The sequence below is a fragment of the Chaetomium strumarium genome (assembly GCF_033439665.1).
Source record: "Chaetomium strumarium strain CBS 333.67 chromosome Unknown B0T15scaffold_2, whole genome shotgun sequence".
Taxonomy (NCBI): Eukaryota; Fungi; Ascomycota; class Sordariomycetes; order Sordariales; family Chaetomiaceae; genus Chaetomium; species Chaetomium strumarium.
The window spans coordinates 3,158,031-3,183,609 of record NW_026944430.1 but is presented as its reverse complement, the minus strand read 5'-3'; the positions used below and the strand labels follow the sequence as shown (position 1 = coordinate 3,183,609).

Genomic DNA, 25,579 nt, shown 5'->3' with positions numbered 1-25,579 from the left:
TCAATGACACCCAAGGTGGCAAGTCCATGCCAAGGCAACAGATTTCGTAGCAGACAGTCTCCTTCCGCGTTGTGGGATTCCTTTGCTGTACCAGTATCAGAAAGTTGGCAGCGGCAGCGATCCAGGGGTGCAGGGCAGGATCCCGACTACTACATCTTTCGGAATTCAACTTGAAGCCGATAAGCTTTCTCGTTTCTGCGGGATGATGCCGTTCTCGGAGGAGATAGAAGCCTCGGGATCATCAGCGAAGATGCCAACACATGTGCACGAGTGGTAGTAAAAAGTGCTAGGTAAGGGGATAGATAAGAGATGGGCCGAAGATGCAAAGTTTATGGGTCCGGTGACAGCTCCATAGATACGGTAGGCGCGACCGTCCCTGCCAGATCGGATCGCGCCTTGAGTCCCTTGATGCATTACTAGTAGTTACCGGAGCTCCACTTGCGATGTGCTGCACAGTGGATGGCTAGAGAAGGTGAAATCGTTGCCCCTGATGGTGTGCCATGGCCCATCGGTAGCCGGGTTGTGTAGGCATACGCATCATGGCGTCTTTCAACAAGCAAAAGCGAGCCTGGCCTGAAGCCAAGAGAGCGAGCTAGGGGCTTTTGGGATTGAGCTGCAGCTTCCAAGATGCATACTGCAGATGCTTGGCCGTAAGCGTGGGGGGCTGTACGTAGTTTGTATTGTACCGTTGTCCAGGACGGCGGAGCTCAAGGGTCAAGAACAGCGAGAAACCGAAGGAGTCTGACGAGGGATGTGCTTGTACTTTGTACATACATGAAGAATGAGCAAAAGAAAAGAGTGCCGCTGGCGCAATAAGATATCATGTCTGGTTGTCGTGAGAGTAGTGTTATGGATTGGAAACCACTTGTATGTAGGTCCTCCGCCGTACTAATATGTACAGTCCCTGCACGTCGGGTGGTCTTCATACGGACGATTTCTCCGCTTGAAGCACCCCGCATTCTGCACCTGCGCCAACCCCTCCTAGTGACGCCACGATGCTGCCGGGCTGCGAGTCTAAAGTGTAATGGGTGGCCCCTAAGGGAAGGGGCAGCAACATAACATTGGTACAAGGGAAGACTATCCATTGATCTCCTCTGCAGTCTGGTCCGGCACAACACAGTAGGCCGCGACGCCGACAACGGGCGCGTTGGCAGGAAAGTGTTTGGCACGGATGCAGAGATGCATCATCGGAGTTGATGGGTCAAGGAGAACACCGACATAACCTATTTCCTCGTAGTGACACACATGCACGAAAGAGAGGAATAGGCGCGGGAGAGAGCTGCAGCCGCCAAGCTCGTCATTTTCGTGCATCTCAGGCACAGGGCGGAACAATAGTTGTGGGGGCAGGAACCGCTACTTGAGTGATGCGATGTCTCGTCTTCTTCCCAACCCCCTTTTCTGCCCGTCACGAAGCTGATCAAAAGCTCCCGTCAGACGACGCTAATCTGAGGCGCTGTTTTCCCGCTCGCCTTTCCGTTCGCTCAGGGCCACTAGCGGGACGCGACAAGGGGAGGATGCAGCGCCCTCCCCGTTTTCAATGCGCCCAGACTGAAGGATGTGTAACATCCCTGGTTTTGATGGCAAGTGTTCCGAGGTGGCTGTCGTAGATCGACGAACGATGCCCGTGTCCAATTGCAGAAAACGCTGGAGAGCTGGACTCCGACAGCAGCATGCCATCCCTCGCATCACAACCCAGGTGGTGACCGGAGCTTGCATCGTTGACAGGGAGTTGGCTCTCACAGGTTGGGCTTGACATCCGTCGACGCTGTGGTTTGCGGAGGCGCCGGCTTGTCGTACAAGCACGGGCCTCGAGTGCGGAGTTGGTGAATGGCCAGGTGCAGTGGACGGTCGCGGGCTGTAGAACTCAAGCTTGTCCCGCAAAGCAGACAGGCAAGATTTGCCAACCCCCCATCCAGCTGCACCCAAAGGGGGCGGTTGTAAGTTCAAACAGTGTCGAACCCTGTGTTGTCTTTCCTACCTCTTGATGCCCACGACAACCAGGTTTCGGGGGCTCTCACGGTAGTCAAAAACCGTCTCAACCCAGCAGTCGCGGACGATATCCGAATGCTCACGGAGGAATAGCCAGCGGTCGGTAACGATGAGGGATTCGACAACGCAGGCGCTGAAAGCCATCAAGCTCCATACAGCGCTGAGCTCCCGCTTCCGGTCTCGGAAGGCCGCTTCGTACTGCGCAATCTCCTCATCCGTGATGTCACCCATCTTCTCCTGGATGACTTGACTGTATTGGCTGAGCTCGGAGTTGCTGGTCAGTTTGGCTATCGCGCCCCGCACGTACGCCTTGAAGGACGTATAGCACTGCTTGCGCAATGATCCAATGACGACCGGATTGGTGCTCGAGTTGAAGGGGCTCTCTGCATCAGTCTCCTGACCGTGATACACCCTCGAGATGACGCCCTTGTCCAGAAAGATCTTCTGCAGGACGGCGCGGTAAAAGTGGCGGGTAAAGAAGGCGTCGCTTTCCTCGTCAGTCCAGTTTTGCGGCGCCTGGCAAGCCATCATCCGGGCGGTAATGTTCAGTCGGATGCCGTCGCCGCCGTACGTGGACACCCGCTCACTCATCGGAAACCCTTGCGGGTCCCGCCTCTCCGACTCCCTGGCAACCCGTGCGTTGATGGGTTGCAGGCTTGGCCGGCTGAAAGGCGGCTTGTACGTCGGAGGGCCCAACCTTTCGGTAAGGAGATTGTAGCAGCAGCCGACAATGGCGACAGCGCGAATAGAGGGATTCAAGATCATGGAGCGGATGCCGTAGTGTGAGAGATTCCCGCACGAATGTATCGAGATGGCCATCATCCGGAGGTCTTCGTGCCGCACCCCGTTCTCATGGCCACGCAGCTGCGAGAGCACACCCGTTAGGTCGGCATGCTCCAGGCGGCCAACAACATATTCGATGGTGCCCTTTCCTTGCTCGACGGTGTACGTCGCCTGCAGCTCCTTTCTAGATCTGAGGTCAATTGTGGCAATGTCTTTGTCCGCAATGCCAAGTTCCTTTGCCGCACGTTTCAATGCTTCCTCATTGTTATGACACGATGGATCCACGGCCTCGAGGATCCGATGGTAGAGCTTCTTGTTGCGTACACGTTTTTCCCTCTCGGCCAAGCCTGACAGGATGTCTAGGTCCTTCGCACCGGCCATGTTGGCCTCTTTGCTCTCCACGGCAACAATGTGCTTGTTGTAGGGCGGACTCGCAAGCGCCCGCCCGAGATAGTTCTGCCCGCTGCCGAAGTCTACGAAGTGAGTGAACTCCTTCCCCGAAGCATGCGAAACATCCTCGGCCAGCCGATCGATGTATCCAGCGAAGTTTGTGACTTCATGGACCTTCTTGGTATTCATACCGAGCGCCACTTGCCTCGGAAGAACAGGGAGCTTCGGCTTGATTGGACGAAACGAACGGTGAAGCGAGAACTTTCTGATGTCCTTGACATACTGAAGCAGTGTCTCAGGAGGTGCCCCAGAGCCGGTTTGGGAAGTAAGGGAGCTCAAGTCATCCCTCATCAGAAAATCCAATAGAGCCATAGGCTCGGTCCGTAAGAGATAGTCCTGCCATTCCTTGGGCACAGCTGAGACAAAAAGGCCGGGCTCAGCCGTGAAGAAGTCGAGAATGTGGACGCCGCCGCAGAGAAACCGAAACAGGTCCGAGTTGGCTGTGAAGTGCAACAGCTGATCCACATAGTCGTCTGCTGAGGCGAACCCATCCGAGTACGGGAGCGGCCTTTCCGGCCTCGTCTCAAGGTTCTTCATATTCTACTGGCGTCATTTGTGAAGTGCGGTTGGAAAGAGCGACTTTATTATGTAGCCTTTTATGTGGGAGTGGAAATGCTGCCTTCCGCAATCAGCAGCTCCAAGCTCTGGCAGGTGTACGTCGAGCGGCAACACCTGGCGGGATGCTCTCCCGATTTTCACCGGCAATATCCGCTCGCTCTCCACCCTCCAACAGCTTGCCGTCTCAAAACCGCCGACGAGAACAATACTGGCGCCGGACCCGGGTATGCTCTGAAGGAGACCTAGCTGAGGGTGTTCAGCAGCTGACAAAATGGTACGGTTTCATTGTCTCATGCCGGGAGAAGACAACTGTACGCTAACTGATGCAACATTCAGGTGTTCATCTTCGGCGTCAATTTTCACGAGCAAAAGCTCGTCAAGGTGCGGCAAACCGCACCCTCCCTTTCGCCTTCCGGCGCACTCACCGTCTCTTAGAAAGCGCTCGAGTCCTTCTATGCCCTTGGTCCGCAGACGTCAGAACGCATCCTGGCTAAGTACTACATCCACCCGCGCGCAAAGATCGGCACATTGCCACCCAAGACCCTCACCGCGCTGACGGCCGAGCTGTCGACAATGACCATCGAGGGTGACGCGCGGAGGATAATACAGGATAACATCAAGCGGCTACGTGACATGGGCACGTACCGTGGGAGAAGGCACGCTATGGGCCTCCCAGTGCGGGGCCAGCGGACGAAGAACCAGACCGAAACGGCCAAGAAGCTCAACAGGATCGAACGGCGGGGATGATGGAAACGGATGGGCTGGGACGATGGTATGGAGTATGGGATTCTAAACGAAATGTTTCGACGCCACATCTCGGCCTTGATAGGCTGTGTAGAATATGCTGGGTCCATGGGCGCAGGGGTACACCGGTCTATGTTTTCTAAATGTATGATACGGGATAGACACTACAAGGGTGGCTTTTGACCGAAGTCGCCAGCCAGGCTACTAGCACCAGCTGCTCAAAGCTCGTCCGGCACGGCGTGAGATCCGGTCGAGAAGAGCCCAGGCAGCTCATCTTCCAACACCGGCTCGCCCGCCTTCTGCAGCTTCTCAGCAACGGCATCCACCTCGGCCCAGACACGGAGCAGGTTCCCGCCAACCACCTTAGCGGCATCCGCATCGCTCACTCCCTGTCTCAGCAGCTCGGCCACCAAAGCCGGAAACTTGGAGACATCCTCGAGCCCTTCGGGCGTCTTCTCAATCCCATCGAAATCACTCCCCAAACCAACATGCTCAAACCCGATCCTCTTCCCAATATGCAGAATATGCCTCACCACCTGCTGCAGCGTCGCATTCTTGGGATAGAAATCCGGCAGCCCATCCTCCCTGTCGGGCGCTCCCACGCACGACACAAAGTCCGGGCTGAAATTCACCATGACCAACCCGCCCTTTTCGCGGACCAGGTCCAGCACCTGATCCGGCACGTTCCTGGGGTGCGGACACACCGCGTACGCGCTCGAGTGACTGAAGATGACCGGCGCCCTGCTCCCCTCCCACCCATCGTCAACATCCTTCCTCGCACCCAGCACATCTAGCATGGTATCGACACTGGTATGCGCCAAATCGACAATCATGCCCAGGCGATTCATCTCCCGGATCAGCCTCCGTCCCTCGGGGCTAACCCCGCCCCACACGGGCGGCGCTTTGCGCAGGGGTCGCTCCCACAGCGCGGCGTCGGCGAAGCGGTTGCCGCAGTTGTGGGTGAGCGTGGCATAGCGGACGCCGAGGGCGTGGAACTGGCGGAGCACGGCGGCCGAGTTACCGATTTGGTGCAAGCCCTCGATGCCCAGCGGCGAGATCAGCTGGCCGTGGCGGTGGAAGTGCCAGAGCGCGGCATGGCGGGTGAGGGTCGGCGGGGAGAAGACGGAGGGGTAGGCGGCGCGCAGCCGAGAGAGGAGGTCGATTTGTTGGAATGTGTCTTGCACGACTAACCGTCGGTGGGGTCATAGTTAGGAGGGCACTAGGACTGAGCGGTGGGAGGAGGAGAAGAAGAAGAAGAAGGGGTGTGGTTTACTAGAGCGGTAGTTCTCGTCCGAATAATCGGTTCCGTTTTCGGGACACGGCCAGAAGACGCTCCAGAAGGCGCCGCCGTTCATGCCGGCCTTGAGACGGGGCAGGTCGACATGCGCGGGCATGCCGCCCTCGGCGAAGGGCTTGGAGAAGGTCTCGTCGTAGATGTGGTTGTTGTAACGTGCCCTGATCTGAATGGCGAGATCATTGTGGCCATCTACGTACGAAGTGATTGTTAGGGAGGGTCTGTGCGGCCAGATGATTGCGTGACATTACCGATCAAGGGTGTGTAATGCAAGATATGCTTGACGCGTTCCTCGATGCTTCGGGGTTTCCCTGGGCGGGGTCTATGCCCCGGGCACGTCAAGTTCCCGGGGAGTCGAAGGAAGACTGAAACCAGCAACAATGGCAGTATCAGATACAAAGCAGCTCTTGCAGCCGGGGACAGCCGTTGAGCCCGCCGGACCGGGCCGGAATCACCGGCGTCACCCCCGGTCCCGGCGACCGGCGCTGGGATGGCAGTCTTCATCAGTCCGCAAGCTCTGCTTATCGGAAGGGGTACGGTTGAAGGTCTGTTGGACTGTCCGGCTGTTTCCGCTCTAATTCGCGAGGACGGACGTGACAAGAAGCAAGCCCGTCGCGGAGGGCAGGTTCACTTATCAATCGTTGCCAAGGGGACGGTTATCCGGTCCGTCCGATGACAAATGCGGCCCCGGAGTCTTCATACCCACTTGGCCATCCGTGCCACGGCATGCTCCAACACCAGCTTATTAGTACACTAGTATAGGTAGTAATAAGGCGCGTCTGTGAATCGACTCGAGCTAGCACTGCATGATATGTTGAGTCGTGGAGTGGTCTCAAAAACACCACCATACCTAATTTATTAGGTAGGCAATTCCGTCCAAGGTTACGAGTGCACATCGTCTGTACCTGGATAGTAATTACGTCATGTTTCACGATTGGGCCAAATCCGAATGAGACACTACATGCCGAGATTGTTGGGAATCGACGACGCTTCATGGAAAACCTACACATAGTGTACCATCAGGCATTAGGAAGTGCAATTCACACGCAGTGCACCTGGCTCATCGTGAAGATGCTTCCATCCCCTCCCTGTCGTTGTCTTGTTTCAAGTGTCGGTGAATACGGGTACGGCCCTGCGGCCCCGCTCGCCATTCCCTGCAGGGGCTGAGGTGGGAGCTGGGACCCTCGGACCTGCCCGTCAAGGCTGGAGACAGGCCTCCATGTCACTGACAGCAGGGCTGTGTCACCGTTTGCCGTCCAATAGGTGAGGCCGGGGAACCCGCTGGGCATCTGCACCTTGGGTTCGGTCTCTTGGGACGCACGAGGTGCCCTTGTTCTCTCCAACACGGGACCCTTTTTGCAACCATCTCTTCTGTTCGACCTTCCAGTTCTTCCGGCTGCACAATCGCAATCTGTTAACTGGCCAGTTACACCTTCGAGTTTGCAACGCCAGCCCGTTTTTTTCCCAACAGGATCTTTGCCCACAAAGTCAGGGTTCAGTCCAACCCCCAGCCTCCATTGTGCCTCGCAAATTCTAGCCTGGCCCCTGCAACCGCCAGAGTCGGAGCTGTGCCACGACTGGCTTGGGGGAGATCGACCTTCGAACATTGTGGACTTACGATCCGGTTTTTTTGTTTCGTGTCCGCCGGAGAGTTGAAGGTCCTCGAGCGCTTGGTCGGCACTCGTCGCAAAGATGCCGGGCTTCGCAGACTCGTTCTGGTCAAACGACTATGCCGCAGGTGAGCCGATGCTCCAGAGGTTCGCACAATGGTCCCATTAGGTTGCGCTGACTGAATCCAAGGACTCGGGGTCCTGTTCGGCAAACTACAGCAAGGCGTCGTCGAGAATCGCCAGGTCCTCACCATCGCCCGAATGCGCGCCGAGGCTGAGGAGGTCTATGGCCAGCGACTATCCGAGATTGCCCCTGCAGTTGACAAGATTCAAGGCGGGTTCGGCCGTGACGATGGCGCCAGTGTGCGGAAGGCATACGATGGAGTGCGGACCGAGATGGAGGACGCTGCCAAGAACCACAAGAAGATTGCGCAAAACATCCGCGACCTCGTGGTAAACCCCTTCTCGCGCTGGGGCGACGCCCACGAAGCTCGGATACACGAATCGCACGAGGACCTGCAGGCGCGGATCAAGGCCCACGACAAGCAAGCCGAGGCCGTCAAGAAGCTTAGGAGCACGTACTTCAACAAGTGCCGTCTCGTGGAGGATATCGAAGAGGAGAATAAGCTCGCGTTCCAGGATCCTGAGACCAGCCCGAAGCAGAACCAGAATATTCCAGCAATCAAGGTGGACCAGGAACCTGCAGAAGAGGAGGAACCTCTCGAGATAGGCGACAATATGTACACCCCGGAACAGGTCAAGAAGACCCTCGCGCACATGCTCGCCACCATCAAGATGGGCGAGACGAAGGTTCCGATCCTCGGCACGTACCAAAACACCTCCGCCGGCACGGACATTGTGGACTACATCCAGCAGCACATGGGAAGCACAAGTGTGAGCTATGCGGAGAGAATCGGCCAGGACCTGGTTACCCATGGGTTCCTGCGCTTGGTCGGCAACGTCGGGAATACCTTCGCCAACAGTTCCAAGCTGTTTTACCAGTGGCGCCCCAAGGCGTTCGAGACGGCGGGCGTGCCGCAGAAGAATACGCTCGGGAGGACGTTTTCGATCCCCGTGAACGGGGCCGACGGCAACGACTCGCCCGTAGTTGGCACGGTAACCGAGTACCTCGCTAAGTGGGATGTCCTGAACACTTCCCGGCCAAACGAGACGCCGGCCGAGCGCCTGCGCCGGGAAGCGAGGGAGGCGGATGAAAAGTACAAGGCCGGGGTCCAGAAGCTGGATGAGATGCGCTGCGAGCTGGAGGAGGCTATTTTCGTGCACCTCAAGTTCCTCGAGCGCTGCGAGCTGGACCGCCTCAAGGCAATCAAGACCGTCATCCTGGACTTCTCGGGGACCATTAGCAACGTGATCCCCAGCCTGCAGTCCGCCGTGGACAATATGATGCTCTATCAGGAGACGGTGCAGCCGTCTGGCGATCTGCGCTATCTCCTGGAGAATTACCGGACCGGCAGCTTCGCTCCGAAGGTTGTAACCTATGAAAACTATTACAACAAGGTAGACGACCAGACCTTTGGTGTGGATCTTGAGGCCCGCGCTAGAGCCGACCGGAAACGGGTACCCATCATCATCACGACTCTTCTTACCTACTTGGATCACCACTACCCTGATCTCGAGGGCGACGAGGCCCGGAGGGGGGTGTGGCTGGTTGAGGTCCCGCTTGCTCAGACGCATAAGCTGAGGTCCAAAGTCAACAACGGGAAACCGCCTGCCCTCGAGACGTTTGCTGAATTCGATATACCCACCGTTGCGAGCCTCCTCAAGCTTTACCTCCTTGAACTTCCGGGTACGTTCCGTCGATGACCCTCTCCAGTCCGAGATGCGCGCTAACGAGCATGCAGATTCCCTTGTCTCGTCTCATGTCTATGAAATCATCAGGACGATCTACACCACTCCCACAGCTGACGGCGGTGATGCGGCGCGCATTCCTGTGTTGCAACAGACGCTCTCCCAACTGCGGCTTACGAACATTGCGACACTGGATGCTTGCATGAACCATTTCACGCGCTTGATCGACCTCACATCCGCCGACGAGGAGTACGTCTCCAAGCTGGCAACTATGCTCGCTCCCTGCATTCTGCGGCCGCGCACGGAGACGTCGCTCACGATGGAGGAAAAGCACGCCTACCGCTTGGTCCGCGATCTCTTCGCGCACAAGGACGCCATCTTCAGCGAGCTCAAGCGCCTATCCACCATGAACTCTTCTGGCTCCGTCAAGGGCAATCAGAGCCGGCCACGGGCCATCTCCACCGACGAAAGCAACCGCAGGGCGCACATGGAGGAGCGCAACCGGGCGCTCCTGGAGAAGGCCAGCGGTAGCCGCAGCCGAGCAACATCCCCCGCGCCCAGCCCGCGTGCCTCTCACCGCCGGGACAGGAGTGTGGGTGGGCCCGAGACGCGATTCCCCATTTCCACCGGCAGTGTCACGAGCCCTACCAGCCCACAGCAGAGAAAGCGGGGGAGCCTGGGCCCGCAGCTGCCCAAGAGGACGAGCCTCGAGGTCCCAGGCGAGTCGGATGCGAGCATGGGTCTGAGCCACCCTGCGGACGGCAACTTCATCATGAACGGAGTTGCGTCAGTGGCGGCGGCGAACGCTGCCGCCGCTGCCCCTGCTACAGATCCGCAGCTGGCCAAGGTGGAGCAGGAGAGCAAGGTCGAGAAGCGGAACAGTCTCGGCCGGAGCGGCGCGCGCTTCTCTTCTGGCCGGCGCGTGACGCCTGCGTCTACGGCAGCGAGGACAGGGACCCCGCCGCCGCAGAACCATCAACGCACGGGCAGTGGCAAGCAGGAGCAGCAGCCAGGGCAGGGACACCACCCGCAACACAGCGTCACACTCACGGATGCTCCCATGGACTACTAGTGATGGTCACATGTGAACTCCTCTGGGTGTCTTGGCATTGGTTGTCTTCGGACGGTGTTCTGGACAAAAAGGTCGGAACGGAGGGCAGGACATCACATATTGATGATATTATGATGGCGGGCGGAGCGAGTCCAGTTAGGTTTGGTTCTCATGTCTATCTGTGCTATGCTACAATTTGTATTGTACCAGTCCAGCTCAGGAAGGTAGCTCTGCTTATTTTACTTTTCTCTTGTTCTTATTTTGCCATATTATCCTTTCCAGTCAGTCGCCTTCAGGTACCTACTTGTTCTGTAAAGCAGGGAGTTGGAGCCGTTGGAAGGGCCGTGGAATGGGAATTGACGCGAAAGACTGCAGGTTGAATTCGGTGCTGCCCGCTATTTTGATGTTGTGTCCATTCCCTGGCTAACATGATCCAGAAAGCGCCTTTTGGTGAAGTGTGATTCGCCTCGCGCCGTGATGACTTCCAACTTGTTCTAAGTTGTGATCACCCCTTGCTTGCATGACACCCCCGCTTCACACCATTCTTTGACCAGCATTCCCAGGCCTCCGATATCACAACCGCAACGCCTCGTATTATCACCTACGTCTTCACTACCAATTCTCCGACCCCGGACTTTCATTCAGCCCGCTGGGCCTACCAATACCAATAATGCCAGCTAAGAAGCGCAAAGTCAACTCCGGCCGCGCTGCTTCGACGCGCGAAGCACCAAAGTCGAAGCGCGCCAAAGCCAGCGCCAAAGCAACATCAACCCAACCCAAGGCAGAAGAAACCACATCACCGTCCCAGCCATCCGAGCCCTCGAAGATGCAAACCCGCTTCACACCCTACCCGCCATCCAAAGTCTACCGCCTCATCGAGCCCGGCCCCGTCCTCCTCGTCTCAACTGGCTCTTCTGATCCTACTTCCTCAGATCCGAGCAACGACATCAACCTCATGACCATCGGCTTCCACATGATGCTGCAGCACGCCTCGCCACCTTTAATCGCCGTCTGCATCGGCCCGTGGGACGCCACCTACGCGCGACTCAAGGCCAGCCGGGAATGTGTGCTGGCCGTGCCGAGCGTCGACATGGCCGACGTGGTGGTGGATGTGGGCAACTGTAGCGCGGATGATCTTGTTGGTCCTGGTGCCGGCGAGGGTGGGAATACTAAGAGTGGTAGAAATAAGTTTGAGAGGTTTGGGTTAACGGCTCTTCCGGCGCGTAAGGTCGGTGCGCCGCTTGTGGCTACTAGTACAGGTACCGGTACCGGTACCCGGGAGGGCGCGGAAGAGAAGGAAGGGATCATAGCCAATGTGGAATGCGTGGTGGAGGATGATGCGATGGTGGAGAGGTACAATCTGTGGGTGTTGAAGGTTGTGGCGGCGTGGGTGAATGAGGAGAGGATGGTAGCGGGGCATGCGAAGGGAATATTCCATCATCGAGGGGACGGGACGTTCACTGTGGATGGTGAGAGGGTATTGGATTTGAGGGACAGGATGGTCAAGTGGCGCATGTTCCAGGACTAACTAATACTATTCGATTTTCTTTTTAACGTAAGTGTTGGCCGCAGTTGAAACTTGAGGAGTGCACGGCGGGACGGCCGCCATAGTATGTTTGCCAATTCCAAGCGGTTACTAGCAATCGCACGTCTTTTATCTCTCTTATTATTACCGAAATACAGTCGGCGGTTGGAGTGGCCTGGTGTTGGGTACTAGGAGCTTAGTAAGGGCTGTGGACTTGTTGGCGATTGCGTGCTCAAAAGAGAAAATGACAACATCAAGCTTATAACATATATTCACATTGACAACCATAAACCATAGACTTATATATGCCAACATTCCACCACTCCCAAGCTTCACCGGATGCTAAATGAGTATGGTAGCATGGCGTCTTCTACTCCTAGAAGTGCGAAAAGGCACATCGAGCGATTGTGGGCATTTCCTTCCATATCCGGGAATCCTTCCGAAGCTACTCCTTGGGGTGTCACTGACTGTCTATGTAGTATGTACCAAGTTGTGACCTGTTATATAGGTACGCAGTACGTACTTAGGGAGACTACCGACGCTTGCCAGTTTGTCTCTCCCGGGCCCTTTTTGCAGTGTACACGTGTATGTAGCGGTGTGTTTAACTTCGTATGGAATAGTAGGGTTGCTACAATGGGACTTTCAAGAGGAACTAGCAGGGGCCCTCTGTGGCGGGTCAACGGCTCAAATAGCCGATTGGAGCCCCCTTCTAATTGCTGACAGCAGGCAGCGCTGGGTAGGATTTTCATTGACTGATTAAAAGGTCAGCAGAGGGGCCCAGCCGCTCATAAGCTTGGGAGAGATAAAAAGTCTTTCGAAATTCTTGGTCCCTTGGCGTAGTAGGACGACTTCAACTTGCTTTTCTTGTCTCTAGCCCAGACCAGAGATCACCCTCTGAATACTAGCCGGAGCGCTAGAAACGGAGTCTAATAAAAGTGGCGAGTCTCAAATCATAAAACATAAATATGGGGGGAGTACCGTCAGTCCCAAGAGACCGGACCAGAAAATTGGAAGTCATCTCAGGCGCGTATTCACGCACGGGAACAGTCTCCCTGTCGCTGGCACTGGAAACACTTCTCGATGGCCCCGTGATGCATGGAGGCACCCAGCTCATCGGAAGGGAGGATGGTAAGCAACACGATTTTCAGTTTTTATGATTTTTATCATGCTCCACTAACTATATAGTTTTGTTTATTTACTAATCAATCAACCCTCGTATCGTGATAGCATATGTCAAGCTCTGGCACGAAATCTTCGAGGCGCGGAAGGCAGGTGACAAGGCCCGGACGCTCAAGCTGCTGCGCGAAGCGACGGCCGGCTTCGTGGCCATCACCGACGTGCCTGGCAACTGCCTGATCCCGGAGCTGCGCGAGCTCTACCCGGAAGCCCAGGTCATCGTGGTCAACCGGGACAAAGAAAGATGGTTCGCCAGCATACGGCTCATCGTACAGCAGGCGACGCCGTGGTGGCTGCGCTACCTGCTTGCCCCGTGTCCCGGCTGGCGTTGGTTTGCCCCCGTCATTGACCAGGTCTCCGATGTGTACGTTGGGGGAAAAGTCCCGTCCTCCAGTGCCTGAATTTTTCTATTGTGGTTTGTTAACGCAAAGGAAATATCAGGGCGCGTGAAAGAGCCCGTGAGCTGGGATGGGGCACACTCACCCCGAGTAAGTCTTTTCAGACTAGGTCATCCAAAAAAGAAAAAAAAACGAGAAAAAGAATGCAAGAGCCGGCTAATAAAGATTCTCTGCTAGAAACGCTGGAAGAACACAACAACTGGGTGCGAGACATCACGCCGCCCGAGCAGTTCCATGTCATTGAGCTTAAGGACGGTTGGGAGCCGCTCTGTCAGATCCTCAACAAGCCCGTGCCGAAGGAGCCGTTCCCGCGAGCCAACGACGCCGAGGCTGTCAAGCAGCTTTCTAAGGACATCTTCATGAAGGCTTCGATGGTCTGGGTCGGGATTCTGACGGGAACTGCCGCGCTGAGCTATGGCGGCTGGTGGGCCTGGACGATGGCGTCATCGGCATAGTCGCCGAGTGGCTGAAGCGTTCACTTATACCAAGTTGTATAAGGTAGGTATATTGGAGATCATACTATATATCCTAGCTTACTGGGACAGTTACCACTACCTAGTGCTGGTTTTTGCATACATACCGCACAGTACCTATGCCAACTCTCTCTCTCTCTCTCCCTTATCTTATCCTCCGATTGTTTTGTAACCCCACGAGGTCTGTTGTAACTACCAGCCTAGCTTTTGTCACCGGTAAGCAGGTACCTTGGTAATCAATGCTTGGTATATTTCCAACGGATGGTAATTAGCTCGACCAAATGGCCCAGGGCACTGCGAGGCGACTGACCCAGTGACACAGCAGGATATGAGTCATATGACCCGAGACCAGATTGAACGTGTTATAATCCATTCCCTGGTGATCCTTATTCCGGATGTGTAAATGCCTGCCAAAACAGCACCACTCCTAGCTTAGTACCCTTATCGAGAGGAAGTTTGCCAGAGGTTAAATTAAGTACAGGTAGATGGATACCAACACCGTCATCCCTGCTCCAGGACCTCACATCCAATCCTCAACAAACAAGACCTTGTCCTTCAGCAATAGAGCAGTCGGGGCAACCGCCAACCAGCCACCTAAAGTTTACGACGCTCTCTGTGACCACCCTTCTTCTTCTTTCTACTTTTCATCTTCCTTGAAGCGGTCTTTCTGGGGCCTGGCGCTATGTCATTTAGCCTCGCTCGTGGGGTACTTGAGGCCCCTCTTGCTGGCGGCCGACTGTAAAGGAGGACCACGTCTTCAGAGACGGGATGCTAGCCTGTAACCTTAGCGATGGCAAACTCCCGGGCTTCTCCTGTCTCATTGTCGCCCTGTTGTCCCCGATCAGTGCCTGCTGAACGCTGGCGAGCAAGGCTGACTTCTGAGCAAGGCTCATGTCTGGCATTGGTGCTGGCGTGGCGCCGGTGGCCATATTGATTCGAAACTGTTGCAGCGTTGTGCTGGGAAATTCCGAGTCGCTGCCGAGGATAAACAGTACGTTCCCGCTGACGGAAATGGACAGGGGGCTGAAGTTGAGACGGGCTGCGTCACGGGCTGCATAGGTTTCGGGCGGACATGTGCTGTCATATTTCCGCCGCTGATTGAGCCTGTTGTAGATGCCGCAGGCTTGCTGGCGAATGCTCCCAAACAACCCAACCGCCCGCGTAGGCGCATGCAGCCGAGAATCGGATTCGGCGAGCTCTAAGTCCAATGCCACTCGCTTGTCGGAAACACTCGCCGAGGTGATCCGTTCGCTGTAGCCTAGGATCTCGTGCAGCTCTTGATTGTATGCTGCCAATTTGCGAACGTTCCTGTGCTTCTCTCGGGAGAAACTGATTCGCATCCGCTTGAAGTACCACTGCCAGGGCGTCCCTTGCGATGGGCTCACCAACAAAGCCTATCACCCCGTTAGCACGTAAATGGGTGGAAAGACATGTATATGGTTACAGCGCGGTAGAAATACTATGTATAGGTACTGGAGCAACTACGGTCCCATCATCGATTTGAAGAAGTACTTCGAGATCGGCCACCACTTCGCGCATCCTCTCAACAATCCGGAAGAACCTATCGTATTCGCTACCCAACCTCTGTCTTAGCGGGACCTCGAGGTTGCCGTCATGCCAACGCTGGTCTGTTGGGTTGCGAATCAAATCGTGGAGGTCACGCATGTTCGCAGCGATGGGACCGAGCAAGCGGATCAGGTTCTCGTTGTATCGCATCATCTGATGTCTGATGTCGTCGACAAACGCAACAGAATGCGTACGGAAATCCCACCACTCTTCGAGGGGCCTGAAGCCGTCCCGATAATGGTTGAGGCATTTGAGTAGGATGGGGAAGCTCCCCAGCACAATACCCGCAATCTCAATGCCTGACATAGAGCACAGCACACGATACGGGGGTATGAGGCAATTGAGCGTTATGATGTTTGGACGCGGACAATGAAAGTCTGAGGCGAATTGGGGTTGGGGACACTAACCAGCATCAAGGCGAGGGATACTCCTAGTAGTACGGCTTGCTGGCTCGGTGTACAAGGAGCAACAAGGTGACGAGGCGTCGACACCTGAGCTAGGTAACTAGGTTTCCGAGTTCCTTCCGTACGACGCTTCGTCGTCTTCGATCGCTATTCTCTAATATGGGGGCACCTTAAGTGTAGCATGTGTAGGTGTCCCTATTTGAGACAATTTACGGCCGCAATCAAACCGTACCTCTCGACGGAGAGGTGATATATCGCCTCCACATACTTGATACCTCTACACCTGCCCCCAGAAAACAGCAGCCCCGGGTCCCGTATACTGGACTTCGGCCGATGTGTGCCTACAACACGTTTGCGCTCGCGGGGGCAGAGTCAAAGATAACTGGAGTGTCATCCTGGGAATCACAGCCTCGCGCGCTTACCTAGGAGCCTAGGTATGTTCTAGCATCCGGATGTAACGGAGCTGGGCTTCGAAACACTGTCTCTATTGCCAGCACGAGCTTCGGCGAGACGGTAAGCTGTGAACGCAGGCCGTGTCGGCCACAATACAAAGCACGGGCTTTTGAACGCCACAGCCATCTGACTTAGGCTGTAAACCTCGCATAAGGCAAATGGTGGCATTGCCAGTCATCGTCGACATTGCCCGGGCTCCGGTGACTGGGAATACCACTTCCGCGCAGATGCCCGGATTCGGGGCCGGGTGCCGAGCTTGGACCCACAGCGGGACCGATAGGTTGCTATTTTTGTCCCGAGATCTGTACTCTTGTGTTGTTGACCAGCTCCCGCCTCGATAAAGCATATCGGGGTCTCGTGTAACTCGGAAGAGTTGTGCGAAATTCATAGCAACCTGTTTCCCCATTCCAACCTCAGTTTAACGTTGAGCCCGTCGGCTCTGAGTGCTTAACGGCGGGCAGGGTTGCATGCCGCCCGGCAGTTGAATGCCGTCTCTCGTCTGGCCCGAAATTGCAGGCTGCTAGCCCAAACGTGCAGGCAAGTCTTGGATTGCTTCATGTTTCGCTTGTTTGTTCCACCGACCCGCATCAGACCTGCTCCTCTGGCAGAGAGCGATTTGTGGCCGTCGAGTAATTGGCAATGCTGAGGAACTCGCGCCGCTACTGTAACAGACAGATGTTGAAATCTGTTTCTGTGCCAACTGAGCTTTGTTGAAGTGCGATTTGTCGAAACTGGGAACGATTGCGGGAACATGCAGAGACACAACTAGGACCCACCGATCGCTCAAACATGATAGCGCTGATTGGGTAGCTGCGCCCCGTCGTCGTCATTCTCGTGGCTTTGCACTGTGCGATTTGCCAAGAACGAGGCTTCCCGTCGTCGCCCAGGCAAAGCGCAAGCGGGCTGTGTCAGGATCCATTCTCTTTGCGATGGAAAACCTGCGAGCTGAGCCTTTTTGAATCCGAACATCAATCTCTGCTTTGGTTTTCCTTGAGCCGATACAGTGGCTCGCTACTTGTTTAGCCTCTCTTTTCCAGCGTTTGTTTACATCTACGTTGTGCATAGCCGATTTTCGACGACACAAAGTGCCCAGCGTTGCCCTAGCGCCGCGACCCTTCAAGTCAACATTGAGACCTTGAGCACTAGCCGAACGTTCGTTTTGAGTTAGGCGACACCGGGCTCTGCTACCTTAGACAATTGAGCAAGATGTGGGAGGACCTCGAACTCGACCCCGAGCGCATCCCGACTTTCAAGTTGGTCTTTCACTCCCTCCAGATACTCTTCGGCTTCGTGTCATGGGCGCTCGAGATCGCCGTTTTCCGAGCAGACAAGTCGAAGATCGTGGGAAACAATGGCTGGACCTTCGCAGTGGTAGGGACATCCTCCTCCTCTCTTCAAAGCCAGAACATAGAGCACTGATTTTACCCCTAGTTCCTTCTCTCGGTACCGGCTTGGATCTACCTGATGATGGCCCCGCGCTTCCCGCGAACTCGAAAGATTGCCCAGCCGCACGCGATGCTCACCGTTGACGCTGTTTTCGCCGTCATCTGGCTCTCGGCCTTCGCTACCCAGGCCGCCTATAACACCGCCAATCAGTGCGGTACAGCTTGCAACATCAGCAAGGCCGTTGTGGGGATGGCCTTCTTCGTCTTGTACGCCATAGCCCTTGTCCCCCTCTTTACCAACCCCGCCGAGACCTCGCTAACGAAACCCTCCACCGCAGTCTATTTTTCGGCGTGACGACATTCCTTAGTGTCTGGACTCTCAAATACTATCAATGGAATCACCGCTTGCCGGGTTACGACCGCGGTCAGCTCAACAGCCAGAACATCGATCCGGACAAGGCCGCCTTCTCGCTGGCCCCACATGACGAGGAAGCCTACGCGCCCGTCAACATGAACGACCATGACCACGACCATGACCACGACGACCATGACCATGACCAGGACGGATCCCACTACGGCGGCCCAGGTCCCCGCTCCGACTACTCTGACCCCTACACTGGGGCAGCTAGTCAGGTTGGAGGCGGCAGCACGGTCAGCGGGTACCAGGACAACCCGTTCCGCCAAAACGAGGGGAACATGTTTGATAACGACACCGAATACCACTCCGGGAGAATCTCTGCTGCGGGGAGCCGTTACACGACGACGCCTGCGCCGACGGACCTATATGGGGATGATGCGAGGCCGGCGAGGTTTCCTGCGGCGGCCTATGACCGAATCTCATGAGTGATGGCGACTATGAGCCTGCAAGGTTTCAAGGTTGAAGACTTCGAGGGGAAATATAGTGTTGGAGGATTTCTTGTACCTTGTGGACGAGGTATATGGACGGGCTGGTGTACTATCCGAGCCTTTTATTCCTCGCTTGGTAGGGTCATCTACGGACAATATTGGATTTGCGTAGCTTTCTCTGGTGTTAGCGGCGTTATAGAGGGTAGATCACAAGGAGATACCATGAACATCTGGATTTTGTTCGGTGTCTTCTAGCCTTTGATACCTATTCTTGAATTGCAGGACCGGTCCCTGGTTTATGTTTCCTCATCATGTAACGCCGAACGCCAGTTATATGGGTAAACACTAAGCGTTGGTCCTCTTTTGCAGGCTGCATTCAGCGCCTGTGTCTTGTCCTCTTGCAAAAGCCAAGCAATCCTCGATAGGCTTCCAATTTCCAGTTGCCCAATTGCTTGACGAACATAACATACTGTCCCTGCGGCCGACCTTTCCTACTCCCCAGCCTGACAACCCAGGCATCATGCAGCCAGCAAACCCGCCTTCTTCAACCTCCTCCTGATGTCCCCCGCAGTCTGCTGCATGGGATTGAGCTTCACATCCCTCGCCATCGCCGCCGTGTTGTCTCCATGCCGGTCGACCAAGCGCCGCAGCCACTCGATCTCCCGGTCGCTCGCATGCCGCTCGTGCTTCTCGGTCGGCCGGCTGGCCTCCCGTTCCAGCGCACGGAGCACTTCGGGCCTTTCACTGCTGTCCTTGTCCGCCTCAAAGCCACTCCATTCTTCATAGTTCCTCTGTCGTTGCCTTTCCTTCTCTGCCTCCTGTTGCTGCTCTGAGTCGGAATCCAGCTCATTCAGCGGATCGTTGAGCGGGTTACTGTCATGCAGGACCCGCGTGATCCGGCCCGAGGCGTCGCGCTCGACTTTTACTTCGCGGACTTGTAGTAAGCCTTGGTCGGCGGACTTCACGGCGAGCGGGTCCCGGGAGGTGGTGGAGATGACGGATTTGTTGTTGGGCAGGATGCCGCCCGTGGTTTTGCCTAGCTTGGCGACCAGGCCGAAGCGGCTGTAGTTCTGAGAGAGGGTTTCTTTCTTGTTCCTGTGAGAGCACCGTAAAAGTCAGCAAAAGAGGATGAGAAAGCGAGGCGCAACGCGGCGAAAAGACGGACCAGCTCTTGGCGATGATGTCGTTGCCCAGTGGATTGAGCGCCTTCTTGCGCCGGTTGGGCATCGTGACCTTCGGGCGCGACGAGCGCCGCTTGCGCTTTTGTAGTTCGCGACCCATTCTGCGTGATAGGGGCTGCTATTCCTTTTCTGTGTCGGCGTCGGCGACAGCAAGCTCGACTGCCTGCAATCCCAAAATTTCCTAGACACACTGCTCGATAAGATACGAGATTCAGTGGGGTTCGATGCTTATCATTATCGGATACAGCAGCTGGCCGCGAGCTGACATGACTGGCAGGCTCCTAACCCTCGAGCACTATTACGGAGTAATAAGGGAGAATCCTCTTGTCGTTCCTCACCAATCCCAACTGAACCTTATGCGTTTGGGAGTCTCACTACCTGGAGGGTACCTTAGGTAGTACTAAGCCAATTCTCACCATTTCACTCACATCTTCTCTTGTCACATGATGGATGTGTCGTGAAGTTAGAACAGCCGGTGCCAACGTTTGGCTTTCGTGTGTGGCGTCGTCGATGTCCGGGGCCGTCTCACTCGAACTGTCGGTTCTCCTTGAAAAATCACCTTGCGCTTGCTGTGGATAAAATTCGCTCGAGACCGGATACAGCAAACTATCACCTAGCTTAGGTATTTAGCAGAGCTCGGCTGATTGTGACCTGACACCGAGTGTCAGAGTCGAGGCCATATCACTTGATCAGTTTTTGAGATGCGCCATTCAATCAATGATTGTAACCAGGCATCCACCACATCCCATTTGTAACGCCCAATGTTCGCCCCCTTCCCCTTTTGCCCAATGCTCATGGGTTGTCGGAGATTCTCCAGAGCATCGCAACTTCCAGGTTTGTCCCATCCGTGGATAGAGGGCAGTACACGAGATAGTGGTAGCCGAAGCCGACGCAAGCCTCGTCATTCCTTTCCAAGCCGAGGGAAAGACGAGCTGTCAACCCCGCGTTTCCCACCCAAGCACTAATAATATGGAAGCACATGTAGGTGCAGTACATAACGACAACTTGCAACTCGATTTCCTTCCTTCCTAAGCTTAGCACAGTGGGATCGTCCCGTGTACGGGATCAGACCGCAGATGGCACCATGCTGCATCCGCGTCCGCCTGCATGAAGTTGCAACTCTATGTTGACGCCAGCAACACCTCCCCTCTCTTTGCCGAAGCGCCTGCAGTCGGAAGTTGCCATCCAGGGATGTGGATGTCCGCTTTTGTTGCGCATCTGTGTCTACCTAAGGTAGTTATCTGACGAGCCCAGCCTCTCGCGTCGCAGACCTTTTCTAAGCTGCAAAGATACCTGCCAAGTTGAGCATGCTGGAGCAGTTGCACACCTCTGGTACCGCTTGTCGAAGAGAGCGTCGGGTGTGGCGCCTGCATGCGTTGAGCAAACTTGAACTGGCCTGGAAGGTCAATCACCTAACCTACCTTCTAGACACCTTCCAGAAGATCCGTCCTGCTCCTTCACACACCATTGTCGAATGTAGATCAAATCGATAGTCTCGATCCGCCACGGCCGCGATTTGCCGTTCCACCCATCCCATCCTACCAAGACCCCTCTTCTCACCTGGTTTGCTGAGAGTCTTGTTGCTTGTTCGCTGTTTCCTCTACCCAACCGGTTACAGGGCGGCTATCATCAATGCTGTCTCGGTAAGGTAGTTACCCTATGCACATGGGTGTTTATTAAAGTTATCTCTGTCCAGGGGTCTGCTTGACCGAGGGCCGGCGGCAGGGACGCAGATATCGGCAACACTACATTCCGGGAAACTCGTCAAGCGATGGGACGCCGGACAGGGGTCCCTTATCCGAGCTTCCCACTAGCCTTTCCCGTCCGGGCTAGATTGCCCGGTTGGGCTACAGTGCCTGACATCGATGTCGGTACCAGCCGGTACTTGAGGCTTTTGCTGCATCTTGAGGACTCGGAAACTGGGGAAGAGACGGACGGGTGTCCCACTGGTTGTCGGGAAAACACACACCGAGGTGGTAGAGGCTGTCTTAATCCATGTGCAATTTGTGCAATTGAAGAAACCCTTCGACCGGGTAATCACCAGCAACAAAACACCGGCACCATTGTGATGATGGATGGGCCGCGATCAGGAATTCTATTCTTCCTGTTCCAAGGAACCTGCCTCCTAATATTCGTAAGGTAGCTAGCTATATACTATGGACCATGATGAGCTTAGATACCCGCCTCCGTACCCAGCAGATGCGCCGTCCCGAATTATCCAGGGTATGCGTACATGTACAAAAATAAGGAGTAAACGTAGACACACGCCGCGTAGCCTGTAGACATCTCTGACATCCAACGCGATATGGACAAGAGAAGCCATGACAGAGATCCCGCTCCGCTCCTACTCTTCAACGACAAAACCCAACCAACAGAGAGAGTACGCGCTCTCCAAAGGCGCCGTTTATAAACCGCTCCCCATTCGACCAGCATCCCAGTCGTCTATTCCCTGCCCCATTCATTCCCTTCATTAGCCCATCATCATCATTATCATCATCAAAACATAATCCACTCAACCTCCACCCCGGGTCCTCCAATGCACCTCATCCAGTTGAACGGCCCTCCCTTTTCGCTCCCAAGCATCCTTCCCTGATGATGAGAACTCCTCATCGTATCCTCCTTCCACCCTTCACCGGCCCACAACCTCTCCAGAACCTCGAGCGCAGCCAGGTTGTTCATGTACCCGCTCCGGGCCATGATCTCCCTGCACTTGGACCGCACAATGTTCTGCTGCAGCTCGTTCACGCACTCGCTCCCCGCCACAAACAGGGGCCAGAGCAGGAACTTCTCTGCCGCGCTGCCCGACTCGAGGCTGGTAGCGTAGTAGACCACTTGGCTGACCAGGTTCCGGAAGTTGTTGTGGTTGGACGGCACGTTGGGACTGGCGAGGCGTTCGGTGTAGAGCAGCGCGGCGTAGCGGAAGGCTTCGCTTAACGAGCTGAGGTCGCGGACTTGAGCGCTCGTGGGTACGGAGTTTGATATCGGGACCGGGGACGGCGATGTCGGCGAGGTTGGCGGTGAGCGGGCGGTGAGCGAGGCGCGGACACGGGCCGAGTCGAACTCCCAGGATTGGAGTGCCAGGCGGGCTTCCTTCCATTCGCGCCAGAACATGGTGCGGGGATCGTCGTAAGGTGTCGGCGAGTGGAGGTGTGTGGGACTAAGCATCTCGTCGTCTTCGAAGGTCGTCGAGCCGAAACCACTGCCGTCGAATCGGACGCTGCTGTTGATGGGGTGCGGTGGGCCGCCGAATATGCTGTGGTGATGAGGGTCTTGCCCGTTGAGTAAAGAAGGCGGTTTGAACGCCGCGTTGAGAGGTGATGCTGATCGAGAGGACGCGCTGACGCGAGGTAGTGGAGACGAGGTGAGAATATGCTGTACTGGGCGGTGTTGGGATAGGAGATTTAGCCGGCCGAGCTTGCTGATGGTCTTGAAGAGGTCCCGGTCACAGCCGACCAAGTTCTCGGCGCCTGGTGGCAATAGGTGCGCGTCCGGCGGGACGCCGTAAAAGGAGGTGGTAAGTTGGGGTTCCCTGTCGTTGACACTCGCGGATATGGCGTCAAAATAGGTAAACAAGGCTTCCATCCACGCCGAGTCTCTCGAAGGCGGGTACGGCGACATCCGTCTCAATCCTAGAATCTTCTTCACGCCCGCGAACTGCGTCTGAAACTTTGCCACGCCCGACTCGGCCATCCGATAGTGACATAATATTAATATTGTGGCCAGAACCGAGTCGTGCGTCGACTTCTCCGGGTCGTTCAGCTGTTCGTTCAGCAGACGAACGGCCAGATTGCGGTGCTGGTATTCCTCCGCGAGGGACTGGTCACTGGGTTGAACGTTGGATGCGCTGTCAATGGGACTCATGTCTAATCGTCTCTCTCCAGCATCCCTGCCGTGATGACCCAGACTAAGCCTTCTCTTCATCCTCAGATTACATGCCGCGAGTGCACAGATGGCATGCTGTAGGCTCCTGCTGCTTGTGCCGAGCCGAAGAATGTGTTCTCTGAAGGGGTTGTTGGGGCCGTCGATGAAGACCATGCCCGGGCACATGGTCTTCTCATAGTAGTCCATGAAAAACGGCATTTTGGTGATGAGATCCGAGCTCACCTGCAGGACAGGTGAGGGTGGCTGCGAGGGAAACGAACCGGGCCATGGTTCTGGATTTCTGTCCGGAACGCTCTGGGATACTGATGACCCCTCGTCGGCACTCGACGCTGCCCAAAATGCGCCGTGAGATTGAGCGCTTGAACTATACGTCTCTAGATCAGGTGTGCCTGGGACTTGCGTGCGTTGGAGGTTAGCGTCGGTTGCACAGGCCGCTTGGAAAAGCGAAACTCACCCAAGACGTCACAGTCGTGAGGCAGTTTCCGGCCGTATTGTGCTTCCAGGTTGTCTATGTGAGAGATATGAGAGTGGAGGCTAGAGGCGGGTTCTGACGGGGTGTAGACAAGACTGGGACACGAAGCTGGCGCCCGGGAGTGCTCGATCATCATGGCGGTGACCGGACTCTGCGGGGCTGGCGAGGTGTGGCTCGGAAACCCCTCGTACACGACCGGGCTGTGGATGTAGGAAGGCACCTCTTCCCTCGGAAACGAGTGGCCAAGCGGGGACATATAGTCGACGTCGCTCATCGAGTCGATCGGTGTGTGAATCATGTCCCGCCGCATCATGTCTGCCGGTGACGAAACAGGGATCTGGAGCGGGCCCGGCCCGAACCTCGGCATATCGTTTGCCGTCATGCTCGCTGAAAAAGGGATGTGAGTCCAGCCTGGTGGTGCCGTCTCGGTTGGCGATAAGTGTGACATGTCGTAGTGCGAGTGGAAGGGTGCCGGCGGTGGCAACGCTACCGATAGATTCCGTTTGTTGGCGTTTTCCGGCTTGATGCCTGTTTCCGTCTCCTCCCTGCTGGCCCTGTCATCCTGCTGCTCCGCCGTCCATTGCCCAGTCGAGGCGACAGAGCCGGTCCGGCCCCGTGCGGCCGTCGGCGACTTCACCGTCGTTGTCTTGCTCGAGCTCACAGGCGGGGCCTTCGCAATGGGAAGGGAGAGCCCGCGCAGCTTGCCGCGACTCGCCACGCCGACGCCCCATGTCAGCTGCGTCTTGTAGCCAGAGCACTCGTTGCCGATCTCCAAGCACTGCGAGCAGTACGGCCTCCTCCGGTCGCACTTCACATTCCGCTTAGCACAGGTAAAGCAGTCGTCTGCGGCCCCACCGGCCGGGGCTCTTCTCCGCCGCTTCCTGGCCGAGGCGGCATCCTTCGCCGTCGAGGTCACCGGTGTGCTGATCGGGGCAGTCATGCTGTGAGCACCCCCGAGGACCGGCGGTTAAAGTAATATGTCGGGACGACGTTGCTTCGGCCGAAGCAGCTTCCGACTCTGCTCCAGTCTCCAGGGCTTGTTGCGGGAGGGCAAGATCCAGCGCAACGGGGCGACAGAGTGAATGCTATCCAAGACACGGTCTGGCCTCAGATGCGTAGCAGCTGACTGGTCTGGGTAAATCGCCGGTAATATGGCAAGGCCCAAGCCCCATAGCACGCTTGGGGAGTAGCAATAAAACCGGTGGGTGAGAGAGGGAGTCGGGATGGAACAGCAGGTGCGCAAGGCGGGCGATCCACGGGCAGAGGGCCTTGTTTTATTCAGGGCGCCTGTTTCCCACCCGACGACCGCAGGCAGGGGCCCCTTCTCGCGGGCAAGGTACACCGAAGTACCGTTCCATGGCTCTCCCCCCCCAAGTGCGAAGTGGCCCCGGGGTTGCAGGACGCCCGGGGCCTGGAGTGGTGCAACGGCCTGGAAGAGGTGACGAGGTTTCTTGCGCAGCGACCGAGGGCGTCCAGTCCCACTCCCGTTCATCGAGCGAAACCCTGCCCTGGCCACTCGACCAGGGTTGG

The 25,579-nt window shown here is 56.1% G+C and overlaps 10 protein-coding genes across 10 annotated transcripts; 5 read left to right on the top strand and 5 right to left on the bottom strand.

The window, feature by feature from the left end:
* Positions 1-1,845: 1,845 nt before the first annotated feature.
* B0T15DRAFT_116886 (methyltransferase domain-containing protein) lies at positions 1,846-4,054 on the bottom strand. The gene has a single exon (XM_062861571.1). It carries the CDS (start codon positions 3,757-3,759, stop codon positions 1,975-1,977), a length of 1,785 nt encoding a protein of 594 aa, XP_062724504.1. The 5' UTR covers positions 3,760-4,054; the 3' UTR covers positions 1,846-1,974.
* On the top strand, positions 3,940-4,635 carry B0T15DRAFT_116841 (uncharacterized protein). The gene is made up of 3 exons (XM_062861570.1): positions 3,940-4,054; positions 4,117-4,161; positions 4,216-4,635. Exons 1-3 carry the CDS (start codon positions 4,052-4,054, stop codon positions 4,525-4,527), a joined length of 360 nt encoding a protein of 119 aa, XP_062724503.1. The 5' UTR covers positions 3,940-4,051; the 3' UTR covers positions 4,528-4,635.
* A 107-nt stretch (positions 4,636-4,742) lies between these two features.
* B0T15DRAFT_483323 (renal dipeptidase family) lies at positions 4,743-6,322 on the bottom strand (the record flags this gene model as incomplete). Its single annotated transcript, XM_062866153.1, has 4 exons — positions 4,743-5,710; positions 5,798-6,010; positions 6,070-6,140; positions 6,216-6,322. 4 exons carry the CDS (start codon positions 6,320-6,322, stop codon positions 4,743-4,745), a joined length of 1,359 nt encoding a protein of 452 aa, XP_062724502.1.
* A 694-nt stretch (positions 6,323-7,016) lies between these two features.
* B0T15DRAFT_116683 (uncharacterized protein) lies at positions 7,017-10,634 on the top strand. Its single transcript, XM_062861568.1, has 3 exons — positions 7,017-7,556; positions 7,619-9,235; positions 9,291-10,634. Exons 1-3 carry the CDS (start codon positions 7,511-7,513, stop codon positions 10,307-10,309), a joined length of 2,682 nt encoding a protein of 893 aa, XP_062724501.1. The 5' UTR covers positions 7,017-7,510; the 3' UTR covers positions 10,310-10,634.
* Positions 10,635-10,677: 43 nt separating this feature from the next.
* Positions 10,678-12,083, top strand: B0T15DRAFT_525098 (uncharacterized protein). Its single transcript, XM_062868819.1, has one exon. The coding sequence runs from the start codon at positions 10,959-10,961 to the stop codon at positions 11,814-11,816; it is 858 nt and encodes a 285-aa protein (XP_062724500.1). The 5' UTR covers positions 10,678-10,958; the 3' UTR covers positions 11,817-12,083.
* A 573-nt stretch (positions 12,084-12,656) lies between these two features.
* Positions 12,657-13,924, top strand: B0T15DRAFT_116694 (uncharacterized protein). The gene is made up of 4 exons (XM_062861569.1): positions 12,657-12,941; positions 13,041-13,353; positions 13,431-13,477; positions 13,565-13,924. The coding sequence occupies exons 1-4, from the start codon at positions 12,779-12,781 to the stop codon at positions 13,840-13,842; spliced, it is 801 nt and encodes a 266-aa protein (XP_062724499.1). The 5' UTR covers positions 12,657-12,778; the 3' UTR covers positions 13,843-13,924.
* A 691-nt stretch (positions 13,925-14,615) lies between these two features.
* Positions 14,616-15,732, bottom strand: B0T15DRAFT_380319 (uncharacterized protein; the record flags this gene model as incomplete). The annotated part of the gene is made up of 2 exons (XM_062864247.1): positions 14,616-15,254; positions 15,343-15,732. Coding segments are annotated over 2 exons (1,029 nt in total), but the record flags the coding sequence as incomplete, so codon positions are not given.
* Positions 15,733-17,371: 1,639 nt separating this feature from the next.
* B0T15DRAFT_116495 (uncharacterized protein) lies at positions 17,372-18,792 on the top strand. Its single transcript, XM_062861566.1, has 3 exons — positions 17,372-17,654; positions 17,715-17,935; positions 18,007-18,792. Exons 1-3 carry the CDS (start codon positions 17,490-17,492, stop codon positions 18,509-18,511), a joined length of 891 nt encoding a protein of 296 aa, XP_062724497.1. The 5' UTR covers positions 17,372-17,489; the 3' UTR covers positions 18,512-18,792.
* Positions 18,772-20,100, bottom strand: B0T15DRAFT_116473 (ribosome biogenesis protein Nop16). The gene is made up of 2 exons (XM_062861565.1): positions 19,680-20,100; positions 18,772-19,609 (listed from the first exon to the last, which is right to left on the bottom strand). Exons 1-2 carry the CDS (start codon positions 19,793-19,795, stop codon positions 19,033-19,035), a joined length of 693 nt encoding a protein of 230 aa, XP_062724496.1. The 5' UTR covers positions 19,796-20,100; the 3' UTR covers positions 18,772-19,032.
* Positions 20,101-22,014: 1,914 nt separating this feature from the next.
* B0T15DRAFT_116500 (fungal-specific transcription factor domain-containing protein) lies at positions 22,015-25,156 on the bottom strand. Its single transcript, XM_062861567.1, has 2 exons — positions 24,032-25,156; positions 22,015-23,972 (listed from the first exon to the last, which is right to left on the bottom strand). Exons 1-2 carry the CDS (start codon positions 24,987-24,989, stop codon positions 22,192-22,194), a joined length of 2,739 nt encoding a protein of 912 aa, XP_062724495.1. The 5' UTR covers positions 24,990-25,156; the 3' UTR covers positions 22,015-22,191.
* Between the last annotated feature and the right edge of the window lie 423 nt (positions 25,157-25,579).

Excerpts from the sequence above, each read along its gene's own strand:
- B0T15DRAFT_116886 (XM_062861571.1), bottom strand. The coding sequence starts at position 3,759 with ATGAAGAACCTTGAGACGAGGCCGGAAAGGCCGCTCCCGTACTCGGAT.
- B0T15DRAFT_116841 (XM_062861570.1), top strand. Across the intron at positions 4,162-4,215 it reads ACGAGCAAAAGCTCGTCAAG|AAAGCGCTCGAGTCCTTCTA; the intron begins GTGCGGCAAACC and ends ACCGTCTCTTAG.
- B0T15DRAFT_116683 (XM_062861568.1), top strand. The coding sequence starts at position 7,511 with ATGCCGGGCTTCGCAGACTCGTTCTGGTCAAACGACTATGCCGCAG. Across the intron at positions 7,557-7,618 it reads GTCAAACGACTATGCCGCAG|GACTCGGGGTCCTGTTCGGC; the intron begins GTGAGCCGATGC and ends ACTGAATCCAAG. Across the intron at positions 9,236-9,290 it reads TTACCTCCTTGAACTTCCGG|ATTCCCTTGTCTCGTCTCAT; the intron begins GTACGTTCCGTC and ends ACGAGCATGCAG.
- B0T15DRAFT_525098 (XM_062868819.1), top strand. The coding sequence starts at position 10,959 with ATGCCAGCTAAGAAGCGCAAAGTCAACTCCGGCCGCGCTGCTTCGACG.
- B0T15DRAFT_116694 (XM_062861569.1), top strand. The coding sequence starts at position 12,779 with ATGGGGGGAGTACCGTCAGTCCCAAGAGACCGGACCAGAAAATTGGAA. Across the intron at positions 12,942-13,040 it reads GCTCATCGGAAGGGAGGATG|CATATGTCAAGCTCTGGCAC; the intron begins GTAAGCAACACG and ends GTATCGTGATAG. Across the intron at positions 13,478-13,564 it reads ATGGGGCACACTCACCCCGA|AAACGCTGGAAGAACACAAC; the intron begins GTAAGTCTTTTC and ends ATTCTCTGCTAG.
- B0T15DRAFT_116495 (XM_062861566.1), top strand. The coding sequence starts at position 17,490 with ATGTGGGAGGACCTCGAACTCGACCCCGAGCGCATCCCGACTTTCAAG. Across the intron at positions 17,655-17,714 it reads ATGGCTGGACCTTCGCAGTG|TTCCTTCTCTCGGTACCGGC; the intron begins GTAGGGACATCC and ends TTTTACCCCTAG. Across the intron at positions 17,936-18,006 it reads GGGATGGCCTTCTTCGTCTT|TCTATTTTTCGGCGTGACGA; the intron begins GTACGCCATAGC and ends CCTCCACCGCAG.
- B0T15DRAFT_116473 (XM_062861565.1), bottom strand. The coding sequence starts at position 19,795 with ATGGGTCGCGAACTACAAAAGCGCAAGCGGCGCTCGTCGCGCCCGAAG. Across the intron at positions 19,610-19,679 it reads GACATCATCGCCAAGAGCTG|GAACAAGAAAGAAACCCTCT; the intron begins GTCCGTCTTTTC and ends GTGCTCTCACAG.
- B0T15DRAFT_116500 (XM_062861567.1), bottom strand. The coding sequence starts at position 24,989 with ATGACTGCCCCGATCAGCACACCGGTGACCTCGACGGCGAAGGATGCC. Across the intron at positions 23,973-24,031 it reads TCACGACTGTGACGTCTTGG|TCCCAGGCACACCTGATCTA; the intron begins GTGAGTTTCGCT and ends AACGCACGCAAG.